The sequence below is a fragment of the Choloepus didactylus genome, chromosome 12, assembly GCF_015220235.1.
Source record: "Choloepus didactylus isolate mChoDid1 chromosome 12, mChoDid1.pri, whole genome shotgun sequence".
Taxonomy (NCBI): domain Eukaryota; kingdom Metazoa; phylum Chordata; class Mammalia; order Pilosa; family Megalonychidae; genus Choloepus; species Choloepus didactylus.
The window spans coordinates 88,459,467-88,474,241 of NC_051318.1; the positions used below are offsets into that span (position 1 = coordinate 88,459,467).

Sequence of the window (14,775 nt, forward strand, 5' to 3'; positions counted from 1 at the left end):
TTTATATTATACTTTCCTCATTTGATATTGTTATATTTTTCTGTTTTGTTCCACAAGTCTCATATTTTTAAAAAATTTCTTTTAAAACTGTCTGGGCATGCCAGTTTTTCTAAAGTCCATTTAGATTTTTAATTATTGTAAATCATAATGGGAAACTTGCCAATACTAGGTCATCAGCAGAACACAAATCACTATTAAATTTCAGTTATTTTCCCAGAAGTTTGAGATAATTGCAGGTTGAATTAGTATGCCAGTTTTCCAAAAGCGCTAATTAAATAAAGCCATATTGAATAAATATGTCACGAAAGGTTTGTGTTTACTGATTTAAATGTTTAAAAGGCTCTTTAGATAAAGTATAGCAAGTATTCTAAATTGCTTAGGTCGTGTTTTGTAATAAGCTAGCCCTATTTGTGTTCTCAATCGTATCTTGAGTGACCTGGAAACTTTTGCTTTCAACAGAGTCAGCGTGTTCACAAACATCTACTATGCGCCTTGAGTTCTGAGATATTAGCCTGGGAGTGTACCTCTATAGGACCTGTTCGTTTTCCTTATGGAGTCAGCTGTCTAGCTGAGAAAATTGGCATGGAGTCACTTATAATAGTAATAATAGAGAAAATGCTGTAAATAAGTGTAAACAGAAAATTATGGGACCACTGCAGAGAGAGCAGAAACGTTATAGATTTTATTTATTTTTATTATATCCCATAAGAACTGTATAGGGTCAAGGTCATCCATTTATTTTATGGAGAATAACATTGAGGCACACTGGTTCACTGGTTAGCTTCCTTCCTCCTTCCTTCCCTCCCATCCTCCCTCCTTCTGCAATCCCCTGCTCTCCCTCTCTCCTTGCCTTCCCCAGACATTTACTAATAATACAACTGGCCTGAGACCATCAGGTAAATGGGCTGCAGAGACCAAGATCAAATTCCCATCCCTAAGATAATTAGTCCATTCCTTTGAAGTATTGACTATTGTCCTGTTAAACTAATTTATTATTACTGAACATTTTGTGATGCAGTTGATTCTAAATGATCAGTTCCTTAAATGTAATTTATAACAAAGCAAAACATTAATTTGTTTTTGTGATACTTGAAGGTTTTTTGTTTGTTATTAGGTGCACACTGCCTGCAAAGATTCATACGATCCCATATGTCCACTTGACCAATGTAAAGTGTCTGTAATACCTCCAATTGCACTGAACAGCACGGATTCTGATGGTATGTAGCAGTAGTGTAAGTATGTATATTTCTGATATATGTAATATTGATATGTACACTTATTTTCCTGGAATAAATAGAACTGTAATTGATGATTCTGGTCAGTTTTTATGTCATAGCTCTATTTAAAGTGCTGTACAGTACATTTAATTTTTAAAAGGAAATTTTAAAAATGAAGCTGTACCATATAGCTATTAACATGGTGAGATTACTGTGTATAAGACTTGGATTTTTACATTCATTTCAGTAAATAAAATAAGATCATTATTCTTTACTGAAATGCAATCAGAAAAGGTTAATTTTTATAAGTGGTTTTTTCCTCCATTATTCAACTGCCCATTAGCTTGACTGTTACTTAAATCTGTTTTTCTGTAATCCATGCAGGGATTTATATTTCCATAAACTCATTTACTTTTCCCAGAATCTTAGTTTTAAGTGGTTAGTGACTTATTTACAACACTGGGATTGAGATAGCTTACTAATAACGTCTTTCTAAGGAAATCATGTTACCAAAGGCTTTTACCATACACTGTTATTAATGATTTGCATTGATATAGTGTTCTATGCTTTTCAAACTTTGTATGCAATTTATGCCAATAGATATCATAGATGAAAGTTTCGAAAGATATGATTTATGTAACTTCTCCTCTTTCAACCCTTCCCCTACTCAAGACCTGATATATCTAGGTTCTGTTATTTTATTATAAATTTTAGAATATTTTCTCAGGCTTTATCGAGGAACAGTGATAATATCTTATGGTATCAAATTTGAATATATAAATTCTTTAACAGATGTGGGTTTATAAACTGTAATTGGCTTTCCCTATAATTAAGTATAGTTAAGGCAGGTGGTATATCTTGAATTACCTTTGATTTATACTTTTTTTATCTTTGGTGGGATTTTTCATTATAGTACATATTTTCAAAGATAAGTACTATTTACTTAGTATGTAAATAACAATTTCCTTTTGGGGTGCTAAATTTTAACTTATTGTTCAAGTAATAAATAATATTCTTAGTTTTATGAATTTATCTTCATTTCTCAGAATTTTTGTTAATAGTTTAAAAAAGAGAAAGCTTTACCTATTGATTTTCTTTTTACTGTGTTTTTTCTTTTACAGGTTTCTGTAGAGCAACGTATTCATTCTGTGTTAGTCCTCTGTTGGTTTTTGTCAATTCTAAGAGTGGAGATAATCAGGGAGTAAAATTCCTTCGTCGATTTAAACAGTTGCTAAATCCAGCTCAGGTGTTTGATTTAATGAATGGAGGTCCTTGTTTAGGGTAATTGATTATTAATAAGTCTTGTTTGAATGAAATATAGCACTAAGCATGAAATATGTTGTACTTTTTAGCTCATGAAAATTGTAGATTCATCTAAATATCTGTTAATTTTCCCTGCCCCTTTTTATAATTATAAATTTTAATACCACCTTTTAGATGTTTAATTTCCTTATGTGCTGAATACTGAAATTTGTTTAGAAAATGTTTTAGAATATTTTCTCCATCAAAGAATACCATCAGTTTGCTTAGCTTCTAGAAAGATGAACTTCAGTAAATGCAGAAATATAAAATAACATTAGAAAATGATTTGCACAGAAAGCTAGTATGGGTACACATAATACAAATAATCAAGTAATTTCCTGGTCTCGAGGACAATTTTGTCCTCAAGGGTTTCAACTCAGCTCACATAAATGCCAAAGAAGTACTTTCATCAGCTGTCTTTTTCAGCTTTCTGGCATATCATATAATTTAAAATCTGGAAAAAAAAAACTTTTTTTAACTACGTAATATTTATTTTCATTGAGAGAAAATATGGCTTGAGGCACTTTTAATACTTTTTTAGTGTATGCGTGTGACTTCCTTTAAAGAGGTGATGTGTCATCTTGAAGAGGTGATATGTGAATGTGCTTTACCTTGGCCAAGTCAGCTTTTCCCTTTTTATTCCACTGGTACCTTGGAGCCTAATCATAGAAGTTGGAATTGGGGAATTTGAGAAGCCATGCCTGAAAAGCCATTTTGTTTTATAAGTTGACACTTTTCCTCTGTCTTCTCTCTTTGTCTCCCTCAGTCTCTTTTTGTGCTTCCCTTTCCTTTTGTCCCTTTAGGGTCTTTCTTCCTCTTTGATTGCTTTTTTCTTCCTTCACTCCAGACCCCTCTGGCCATGTGGGTGTTGGTCGTCATGGATACCCACCTTCTCCCTATTTACCGGGGCCTTCCTTTCCTCTGTTTGGATCCTAGCATTTCCCCATCCAGCTTCTCCTCACATGCTGTGTCTCTTCATTCCTTGGTGCCTTAGTCTCCCTGTCTAGTGCAGCTATTTTGTAATCCCACTTGGTTCCATTATCTTAGCATATATTCTTGAGATTTATTGTCTATATCTGTCCTCTAAGATTCCAGGGATCTCCCTCTGTGAAACTTGGTGAGGCTGTTTGTGTAATGTTGTTTTAGATTTTCCACCATACTTGAGGTTTGCAAAGGTATATTTAGAGGTGGAATGTGTCTGAAATTGAGATGAAGGAAGATAGAAGTGAAAGGATTGCCCCTAGAGAATAGAGCAGGAGGGGGAGAAAGTGAGTTGGGAATTCTAAAGGTGATAGGATCGCAAGGTCTCTGAGGGACTGTCGCGGGTGCCGCTCAGAGCTTCAGCACCCAAATCATCCACCCCTGGTTTGTAAGAGGCTGTTTTTAAGGAAATTACTTTTCTTTATAATGGAACAAGAGGAATCACCACTTTCACCATCTTGTATCATTTACTTTTAGTTCTCTTTCCTAGTTTTGGCTTCTTTTTTATTTATTCTCTTATTTCTTATTCCCCTTTCTTCCCGATTTTATCTCCATTTATACTTATAATTCCCTCTCCTTATTTACATTAAGAATGATCTTGAATTAAAATTTGCACTCTATATTTGTAGTATAGTTAGTATGTTGGTAGATATTCTTATATTTAATCTGAACATAAACACACCAATAAATGCAGATTCACAGAAGATTCGGGCAAGTGTTTGAGACTGATTTATGCTAACGTAAAATACTTTTTACTTTCAGCTTAAGATTATTTCAGAATTTTGACAATTTCCGGATTCTTGTTTGCGGAGGAGATGGCAGTGTAGGTTGGGTTTTGTCAGAAATCGATAAGCTCAACTTGAACAAAAAGGCAAGTGCTAATCCTTTTTACTGCGAATTAACACAAATGCCTGTCATCATGATTACTTACGTGAGAACTGCAGAAATTGAACAGTCCCCGTTTCTCCCTGCCTGACATCTCCCCTCTGTGCTGTCTTTCAGTGTCAGGTGGGTGTACTGCCTTTGGGCACAGGAAATGACCTCGCTCGGGTGCTTGGCTGGGGAGGTTCCTGTGATGACGACACCCAACTTCCTCAGATCCTCGAGAAGCTGGAACGAGCCAGTACCAAAATGCTGGACAGGTACAAGCAAAATCCTTCCTAAAACTCGATGGAAAGTGGCATGCTGAAAGCACTTTTTGTTCATTTACATTTCATTGACTGTCATTGCAACGAAGGCAGAGACTTCCTGGGGTCTAGAACAGAACCTGGCACAGAGCAGACACCCAATAAATGGTGTCTGAATGGATGAATTGTAACAAAACCTGAGAAAACTAGCCTAATGCAGCCATTATTTTTAAAGCTAGAAGGCTGTGTTGATACTAATTATTCTTAATTCCTATTCAGGTCAGAGAACTAAAGTAATTAATTTTGGGGGGTGCTTTTTGATGAATAAATAGGTATGCCCCCATCATCTGTGGTTTCAGAAAAGCTGAGAAATACATATAAACTTCAGAATTATTAGAGTACCTCCTCCTCCTAATTATACACATTAAGAATGAATCAACCCAACAAAGCACTAAATAAAAAAAAAAATAATCCTTTCCCAGGGACGTATTGGGAAGAAGCTTCAAATGAAGGGACCTTACTGTCCCTTCTGCTGTCCTTGACCACATCACTTACCTGCTCTCTCCCTCTCTGCACCCACCATGGATAAAAAGAAATGATGACAAATGTAATCTGGAGCTGTTACAGAGGAGCTGTTTAGAATTTGGCTATAGGGATGTTAGGACCCAGTAAGCAGGCATGCTGCCACCACCACTCATACATGGAAGATAAATGTCACAAAATTTCATTGCAAATCTGAACCAGCATGAATCAACCCAACTTTGATAGGATTAGCCATCTGTGGAACTCTGCCCAAAAATAAACTCAAATCTCATCAGGGAGCCACCAAGCTAAAATGTAATTACTCTAAAATGAGCTCTAATCCAATTAATTGTAATCTTGCCTGTCATTAGATAATGTTGTAATGGTTGATTCTTTTGCTGAAAATGAGTATTTAGAAAGAGAGCCGGGCAATAGAGAATTTCTCTATGTTTATCTAAAACTGTGCATGAGAGGGATATTCCAGTACGTTGGACATAGAGAGGTATAAAATCTAGCGTGAAGATGAGTTCAGTCTGCAGTCTTTAGAAGAGCCTTATGTAATTTCCCAGACACCTGTCCAATTCTGTGCTTACCGGAAAACAAGGGGCGATTAAATGCTTTCTTTGCTGCAAATTTAAATACCGCTACCCCTGCATCCTGGAAAAGGTTGCTAGATACTTTCCTTTATCCTGAGAACGTGTGCTTTTCCTATGTGGCAAAGTTTAACTTCTCCAGCGTGGTCAGCAGAGAAACAGTGTCCCCTGGTGAAATTCCTCAATATAGATATAGACCTGCAAAACAAATAAAAACACACACACAAGAAAACAATAAAATCAAAGGGGATTCCATAATCTAAGACCATTATTACAAACGTGAAAATATTTTGTTATTGTATTTTCTTCACCAATTAAAGAATGTTGTTTATAAAGAACAGGTGAAAAATTTTTAATAATATTCCAAATTATATAAGCTTTTTTATATGTATTAATTTATTTGTATTTGATCCTCCAAACAACACTTTGGGATGGCTTGAAAAAGCATCATTATGGCTATTTTACAAAGACGAAAATTGAGGCTTGGGGAGGCCAATGGGAGCTAGAATAACAAAGATTTTTTCGTGTGCCCAGCACTTCTATTTTCTTTACTCTCTTTCATTTATTTCATCTAATGGTCACTCCACTCCTAGGAACAGCTAATGTTATCATCTGAGTTTTTTACATTGTCACAGCCACATGGCTCCTAAGTTATGGACCTGGCACTCTAAACCAGAATCCAGATCCCATTTCTCAGGGTCTTTCCCCAACAGTGCATTCTCTCCCCTTCAGCACACACACCAGACAGGGCCCTTACCGTTTAGACCCTCACTCTGCTTAGCTGGTACCGACACACATCCCTTCCTGAAGCGTGCTGGCACCTTCTCCCGTTCCTTCAGCTACAAGGAAGGAGGTCCGAGGAGCTTACACACGGGTAGATTGCTTTGACTGTCGTTTGACCAGAGAAGTATTTCCAGTTATAGGACCTTGCTATTTATGTTTCCAGTGATAGTTTTCTCTGTTTGAATATTTAGAAAACTTTATCTTTTACTTGGGTTATATCTGTTTTCTTCACTAGAAAATAAGCTTAATCGTTTTGTCGCCAGACCTTGGGCAAGTGTCTGTCACTTAGAGATGTTCAATAAATATTTGTTGCATGGATGAACAAATGAATGAACGAATGGCTTGTTGTGCTCAAATATCTATTTCCATAAAGTATTTCCATGTCATGAGTTTGCATAGTAGTTATGTCAGTTTACATATCCTAACATGTACACTTTGTCTTTTGGAGATTTTCTGGGAATTTGGATTTTTTATGCACACTTATTAGCCTGAATGATACATTAGGTTTTCTTTAAATATTGATGGAATTTCCCTCTACTTCTATTACTGGTTTCAGCTGTGATGTGCTTTTCTTAAAATCCATATATTGTGGGACTGCTTTTATTATGCTTTGTTTTTTGTGTAAAAGTTTTATTTCACATCCTGTTACTTTATGGTAACAACCCAGTTGTGCCTCCCAAATGTTGAAATTATTATTTTAGGTAGAAAACTGGGCTTAATCCTGAGTTGATTGCTCTAACACCAGATGATTCAAATATTTGGTTTGAAATTAATATTTACAGCTAATTGGAATAAATTTGTTGCAATCAGTATTATTTCTATTAATATTCTCCTCTTAGTTCCGTGCTTACTTTCTCTCTTAAGAAGGGCTAGTTAACTAATTTTCAGTTCATATGTGTATTAGCTGATTTTCGAAGAGAAGTTGTTATATGGAGAATGATATTTTTTTTCCATAGGTAGCATTCATATATTTAATCTAGGACACTGTTTAGAAACTTTGGGTTGTGATCTATTAGTAACTTGTATAATCTAGTTAGTAAATTACAATAAGCATTATTTTAAAAATGGAATAGAAAAAAAATAGTCAGAATACATTGGGCCTAGTGAGGTAGAGGAAGTGTTGTTACATTGTGCATTTCTTGTTGTGGGTTATGCTCTTAAAAAGTTTGGAAGTCTCATCAGAGACATGGTGAGATGTGGAAATCATAAATTATAAATTCAACATTTTATAAGAGTTCCAAAATTCCATCTCTCCTCCCATTCGGGGCTGCTTTAAGATACAGTGAGAGCACAGTTGATAAATATATATGTGAGTATATGAGAGGAGAACATCACTTTCTTATATTTTAAGGGAGTTTTAGACCAAAGATTTTTCTCCCTTCAGGTGGAGTATAATGACGTATGAACTCAAGTTGCCACCAAAGGCCCCTCTACTTCCGGGATCTCAAGAAGCAAATGAAGAATTTTATGTAAGACTTGACCCTTCACTATTTATCATTTGAAATGGGCAGCAAGATATTGAAACAAAAAGAAAACTTACTCATAAGATAAGTGACTTAATGTTATTTATATTGTTTGGGGTATGGTCTGATGGATGACTTCAAGTCCTAGCTCCCAAAGAAAAGAAGACTTAAGCTCGAGTTCAGAGTCCTTCCTGACCATCCACACAGGGCATCTTCTCTCGCCTTCATGGGCCGCAGCTACTTCATCCATGAAGTGAGGCTGCAATGTAGTGAGATTGACTGAGGTCACGAATGTTCCGCCTGAATGTTCTACCTGCCTGCTTCCACTTTATACACTGGGCTTGGACACGGAGCCGATGATGTGTTTCCTTTCAGTCTTTATGCAGTCATCCTCTTCATCAGCCACGAGCACTGGTTTGATCATTAGGTGTTAGCCCAGCTACCTTAACCATCTCCAAACTCACCAGTCCTCATGGCCAGAATATCATATCCTTTCTCTCTTTCCACTTTGCTCTTTTGAGGGTGCATCAGGTTAGGGTTCTAGGTTAAACCTGTTGATCAAGATAAAATGAAGACAGTGTCATTCCATCCTTCTAAAGACCATAAGTGACTAACTTTTTAGTCTTTTTTAAAGATTCATGATTCCGATTATACCTCAAAGCATTTAAAGATTTAAAACAGAACCTAATTTTCAAAGGGTTATTCTCTGACTCATTAAGACCATTTGATCTATGATAGCTTATGTTTTTCCCTCTAGGGAAAGTCATCTGTTTATTTTACAATTGAAATCTTTGTTTTGTCGTTAAGAAAATTGTGATCTTGTCAAAACCGAGGAAAGGAATGATAACTAGAAACATGGGGCTATTCCTGAAAGAAGCTAATTGCATTTTTAAACATTTTTTTCCTGATACAAAAGTAGCAAAAATTAATTCTAAAAAAAATTGTAAGATAAGAAATTATATGAAAAAGAAAATAAAAATCACTTATAGTCCTGCTACCCAAAGATATCACTATTCAAAAATTGAATACTGTTTTATTCCCAGCAGCATTTTTATTTATAATATTATTTTATCTGATAATGTTTTTTAAAACTGTGTGTTTTTTTTCTTGATAGTATTTTCTGTAAATGTTCCTGATTTTCTCTTCAAGAAGACAGAAAGAGAAATTCTTTGGTTCTACTTATTTCAGTGATGTCTATTTCCTAACATATGTTTTTTGAAAAGATAGATAGCTAACTTTTATCACTTATATAGTGATCACTAAATATGAGGTACAAGTGTAACTAAATGAAGGAACTCTCATTTAGGTGTATTTTGGTTTCTTATTAAAACTTATTTTCATAGCAAAGAAATAGGGTACCTTAAGATTGCAGGTTAATTGAGTGCTCTGAAGCACCTGGGCAAGGCTGAGCACCCCTCCATGTGACACCAGGCTTACACTTTACTGTGAGTGACCTTTTTGTCCTGAAACTGCAATAAGAGTAAGCTAAACCTTCCTTTTTTGGCTCAACCTAATTTTCCAGCATATATACATACATACATACATACATACATACATACATACATACATATATATATATCTATATATATATCTATCTATCTATATCTATATATAAAATTTCCTTGTGCATGATTATGAAACAAGTATTACTTTTTTCATTTTCCCTAGAAAGACACAAGATGTGGTAGATCTTCCTACCTATCTTTTTAACCATTGGCATTCTGCTGCTATCAAATCAGGGAGCTTAAGCAAATGTGGTAGTTTTATTGATTAATTCCCTATGGCAATAATGTTTGCTGTTGTACCTTTTAAACATTGTAAAATTAGTGATGCTTTTGTTCCTTCAGTAACAATGATTCCATTGTTTAACAGTCCTCAATATTAGAAAATTTTGTTGTTCACGTTTAATGTAAAGTTCCCATGCCAACATGCTCTTTCTACTGGTCTAGGGATAATGAGAAAAAACTACTAAGACGTGAAGGCTGCTGTGAACTCAGAAGGGAGGGTTCTCAGCCTGGCAAGTTCAGGGGGATCCTTCCAGAGGAGGTTGTGCCTCAACTGTGTTTTCAGCACCAAAAAAAAAAAAAAAAGAAGAAGAAGAAGAAGTAGAAATTAGCCAGCTGGAGAAGGTCTGTACATGAGGGAGCATCTCCATAAGGCAGTGAGCTGAGATACTATGGCACGGTGGGGCCACTCCTAGAAATTCTATATTTTAGAGCATGTGTGAAGAGTGTTGAGAAGATATGCCAGAAGAGAGGAGGGTTCCAGTCATGTTGGGGCTTGAGAATTAGGGAAGGACTCGAGTATCAGCTGAAGAGTTTGACTGTAAGTAGAAAGTAGGTGGGATCCACTCAGATGTTAAGTAGGCACGTGACGTGATCAGATTTGCATTGTAGAAGGAAGCTGCTGTGTTGTGAAGTGGAGGATGGATTGGAAGGAGATAAGAGAGACATAGGAAGCCCAATTAGGAGGCCGTTGATGATACAGTCGAGAAATGGTGAAAGCAAAGATGAAGATTCATTTCAGGACTGTGTGGTGGAAAGCCTGGAGTTTGCAGAGCTGGTTCCACTAGCTGGTCTACAGTTTCTTAGCAGTGGGTCACAGTCCCGCCACTTAATTCCCCTAAACTTCAGGTCCTTTGGCTGTAAAACAGACAAATTAGTGGGGTAAATATATACAAAGTACGTAATCATACTGTTACACAATACAAGTTCTAACTATTATTACCTATTTCCCAGACCCTACTAAGTGACTACAAAATAGATTAGTAAGTGACATCTACAGTTTTATCCTTGCATATAGGGGCTGTTTTATTTTCCACTGAAAGAAATTGTATTTGTCTTTGAATTTTTTTAATGGTCAAAAACTTGGATTCTTAAATACAAATTCAAATGGCATTAACAAAAAGTTTAAAATATTTCCCTTACCTTCTTAGACTTTGTGGCAATCTAGCCTTTAAGGAGGAGAAATAAAAATCATATTTTGGATGAATATTTCCTTTCTTAGATTTTTTTTAACAGTCTTAACTGTAAACGTTCAGTTTTTAGCAGTTAGACCAAGAGATCAATGAAATGGATTTATGGGTCAGTATAATTCTGTTTGTCATGTTGGGGATCCTCCCCTACCCTCCTTACTTTCATGTAAAATTCCTTTTCTGTATATGGTCTGCCTTTAAAGGAGATAAGATAGAAATTTAAGAGTAACATATGAACTAGCCACTGATGGAATTGAGTAAAGATCAGGAATGAGATTCCTCTGGGAAGAGGCTAGTCAGCAAAGCTGTATGGGGGTTTAATGTAAATCTTCAGTTGTCTGAATAATCTGCTGCTCATTGGTGAAAAGTGATGAAGAGTCTCTGAGTCAGGCCAAAGAGCTTGGGAGGCCAGCGTGGATAGAGCAGATGGTTTCCACTGGACATTTTTTAGCTGTGTGACATTTAAGGCAAACATCTGATAGGAAACTGAATATGAGGCTGTTTATATATTGCACATGTTCATGTATTAGGGAATGTTCTTTCAACAGGATGTTTTAGTTGGAGTCTGTGGGAGCCCCGGGCCCCCAAATTCTTGAAGACTGCACACAGCAGTTTGCTTGACCTAGGACAGTTAAGGTTTGACCTATTCTCCTTGTAATATAAGTTGCTAACTGTAATCTATACCTGAAACTACCTGTTCCCTGAGATCTGTTATCTACAAGATGATCTATAATCCTCCCCTACTCCCTGTTGATTACAGTCAATCCTTCCCTACGTTGCATGACCCCCACTCCCCGCCTGATGCTTTCATACCCATTGGAATGTCCAGCCCTTACAACCAGCTTATTCAGCTCCCCCAAAGTGCGGAGGATTTTCACATTGAGCTCTGAACATGCCACCATTCAGAGCAGCTCCTGAATCCATTCAGAGAAGCTCTTGAATTCAGGGCAGCGTGACTGGACTTCCCCACCCTGTAGCTAAGGCCCATAACAGAGTCTCATGTCTCAGAACGTGTCCGGCGCTTTCTTTAGTCCTTTGGCTACAAAAGCCCTCTTGGGCCATGACAGAGTCCAATAAGAACAAGATACAGGACTCTCTTGGCACATTGATTATTTTATTTGAGAGATATGTTTATTTACATGCCTGTGTGACAGTGCAGTCAGCATTTTTAAAGTTTTTATTGAAGTATAATTTACATACAGAAAGGTGTGCATTTCATAAAGGTACAGCTCGACAAGTTTTCAGAAACTCAACAAATCCATGCAGCCAGCACCCACATCACGAGACCGGTCACAGGACACCACAAGCCCCCCGGTGCACACTTTCACCACCGCCCCTCCACCCCTGTAACCACTGTTCTGACTTCTAGCAGCATAAGTTAGTTTTGTCTGGTTTTGTACCTTATTAAATAGAATCATTCTGTTTGCACTCTTATGTTTCTGAATTCTTTTACTCAATTTTACATCTGTGAGATTCGTCTATATTGTGGCATAGTTGTAAATCATTCATTCTCCTTGTCCTCTAGTATTCCATTGCACGAATATACTACAGTTTGTTATCCATTCTACATTTCAATGAATGCTGCTATGGACATTCTCCTACATGCCTTTAGGGAACACACATTTACATCTCTTTGGTGTGTGTATGTCCAAAGTTGAATTGTTGGGTCCTACGGGATGTCTGAACATGTCCAGCTTTAACAGATACTACCAAACAGTCTTCTAGAGTGTATCCACTTGCCCTCCCACCAATAGCTCTGTTGCTTCACGACCTTGCCACCACCCAGCATTTTCCATCAGTTGTTATCGTTGCTGTTGTTTCCATTTTCGCTCTTCTGATGGATATATAGTGGTACCGCATTGTGGTTTTAGTTTGCATTTGCCTGATGGTGAGGAGGTTACACACCTTCTCATCCATTTAGGACCATTTAGATATCCTCTTATTTAAATTTCTGGTCTTTTGCCCATTTTTTTTGCTAGGTTGTCTGGCTTTTTTGAACTAATTTGTAAAAGTTATTTATATATTCAGCTATTTAATATTTTTTTGAAAATTTTTAACAAGGGGTTTTTATGGGTTTTCCTAGGAATATAAATTAAAAAATTCCAGAAACTAAAAACCTTTCACAGGAGGAATATATTTAATTACAGCCATGGCCCTGCCTCTTGTGTGTCATGAACAGTTCTCATCTGGAAGCAGTAAAACTGAGTTATATAAATGCCGGCAACGTTTATACAGTGTAAGGTTTTTTTTGTTGTTGTTGTAGATGACAATTTATGAAGACTCAGTTGCAGCTCATCTTTCAACAATCCTCAATTCTGATGAATATGCAGTGGTCAGATCGTCTGCCAAGTGAGTGGTGGGGTTTAAGTCATGAAATAGTTACCTGGTAGAAATGAAAGGAAAGCCGGTTCCTACTATTATTTCATTTCTTTGTGATTTTTCCTTTCAAAATCTATCTGAGAAGTAGCTTGTAGAATGATATACTAAATTTGAGTTGTCTGTGTTAAAAAGTCACTTTAACATCTTATTTTACAATATATAGAGAGAGGGTATATTTTTCGGTGCTTAACTTGAAACATTTCTGTTATCTACGAGATAATCTATAATCCTCCTCTCCTCCCTGTTGATTACAATCAATCCCTCCCTACATTTCAAGACCCCCACTCCCTGCCTTGTGCTTTCATACCCATTGGAATGTCGAGCCCTTATAACCAGCAGTAAGGGTTTAGAGTTCAGTCAATCTAAATTTATATTTAAAGAAGCATTTGTGATTAATTATAATATGGAAAACACATTTCATTATAATGTGTTATTTCCATACACCCCTGCTATATAGAAACTGTTTACATCAGTAAAAGGGAAACAATAATGAGATTTTTCAGTGACATTTCTCAGCATGTTTAAATGTCATACTAAATTTTATTTAATTCAAAGTTATCAGATTTTAGTCCAAGTTGATTCAGTAAATGGAGCCAAAGCTATTTGGTATCATCATCCCAAATACAGCCCAGCTATAGGTTAGAATTTCATTTGAGGCATCCTATACTGATGTCATAAGAATTAGAAAGTCAACTAGTAAAAGTGGGTGGAACTAACTTGAATTTTCAACTGACAAGCAAAAATAGGAGAATTGTTTAGAATTCTGGCTTAGCAAACAAATATTACTACGAAGAGGAAGAAGAAAAGAAAGGGGATAGGTGAGTGGTGAAGGAAAAAATAGACGAATTTTAATGTATTACACACTTAACTGGCAAAGAAATCAAGGAAGGTCAAGAGAAGTCATAAACAAACTTGATTGTGGCAAAAGTACAAATGTAGTAACAATTGCTTTCCGTGACATAAACCTCCACAGAACAGAAACAGGATGAAGCAAAAGGAAGAGGATGCACAGCTTAAGACAGGGAGAGCATGGGTTGGCTGAAGTAGAGGTGGCGTTTGTTTGATGGGCACTGGTGCTGGTTGGATTTTTAAGCTTTTAAAATGAATTGTGTTGCTGTATGGTAAAGTGTACAATTCTCCAACAAGTCCCTGGCTCCAGCACTCCCTGTCGTCCCAGGTCTAACTCATACCCTAAGTTACTTGCCCGGGACCTCTGACCATTTGTGTTTGCCACCCTTACCCCATGAAGCAAATACGTCCTTATAGGCATTTTAGAGGACATTGCCAGAAAAGATGGAAAGCTGAAGTGTAGTAGTAATAAATAGTAAAATTATTCTTTCTTCAGTATAGTTTAGTAAATCTTTAATCTGGCCACCTTTCCTAGCAAAGTGCATTGACCTTAATATGTTTGATTAATACCTCCTATACATTATA

The 14,775-nt window shown here is 36.5% G+C and overlaps 1 protein-coding gene across 5 annotated transcripts in view; it reads left to right on the forward strand.

Moving 5' to 3' along the window:
- Positions 1-14,775, forward strand: part of DGKH (diacylglycerol kinase eta) — a 260,817-nt gene that overhangs the window by 190,749 nt on the left and 55,293 nt on the right. For all 5 annotated transcript variants that reach the window (XM_037800613.1, XM_037800616.1, XM_037800614.1 and 2 more), the window contains 6 exons: positions 1,115-1,217; positions 2,339-2,498; positions 4,263-4,371; positions 4,503-4,642; positions 7,910-7,994; positions 13,226-13,311. In XM_037800613.1, the coding sequence (XP_037656541.1) occupies positions 1,115-1,217; positions 2,339-2,498; positions 4,263-4,371; positions 4,503-4,642; positions 7,910-7,994; positions 13,226-13,311 (683 nt within the window). The remainder of the gene's footprint in view (positions 1-1,114; positions 1,218-2,338; positions 2,499-4,262; positions 4,372-4,502; positions 4,643-7,909; positions 7,995-13,225; positions 13,312-14,775) is intronic.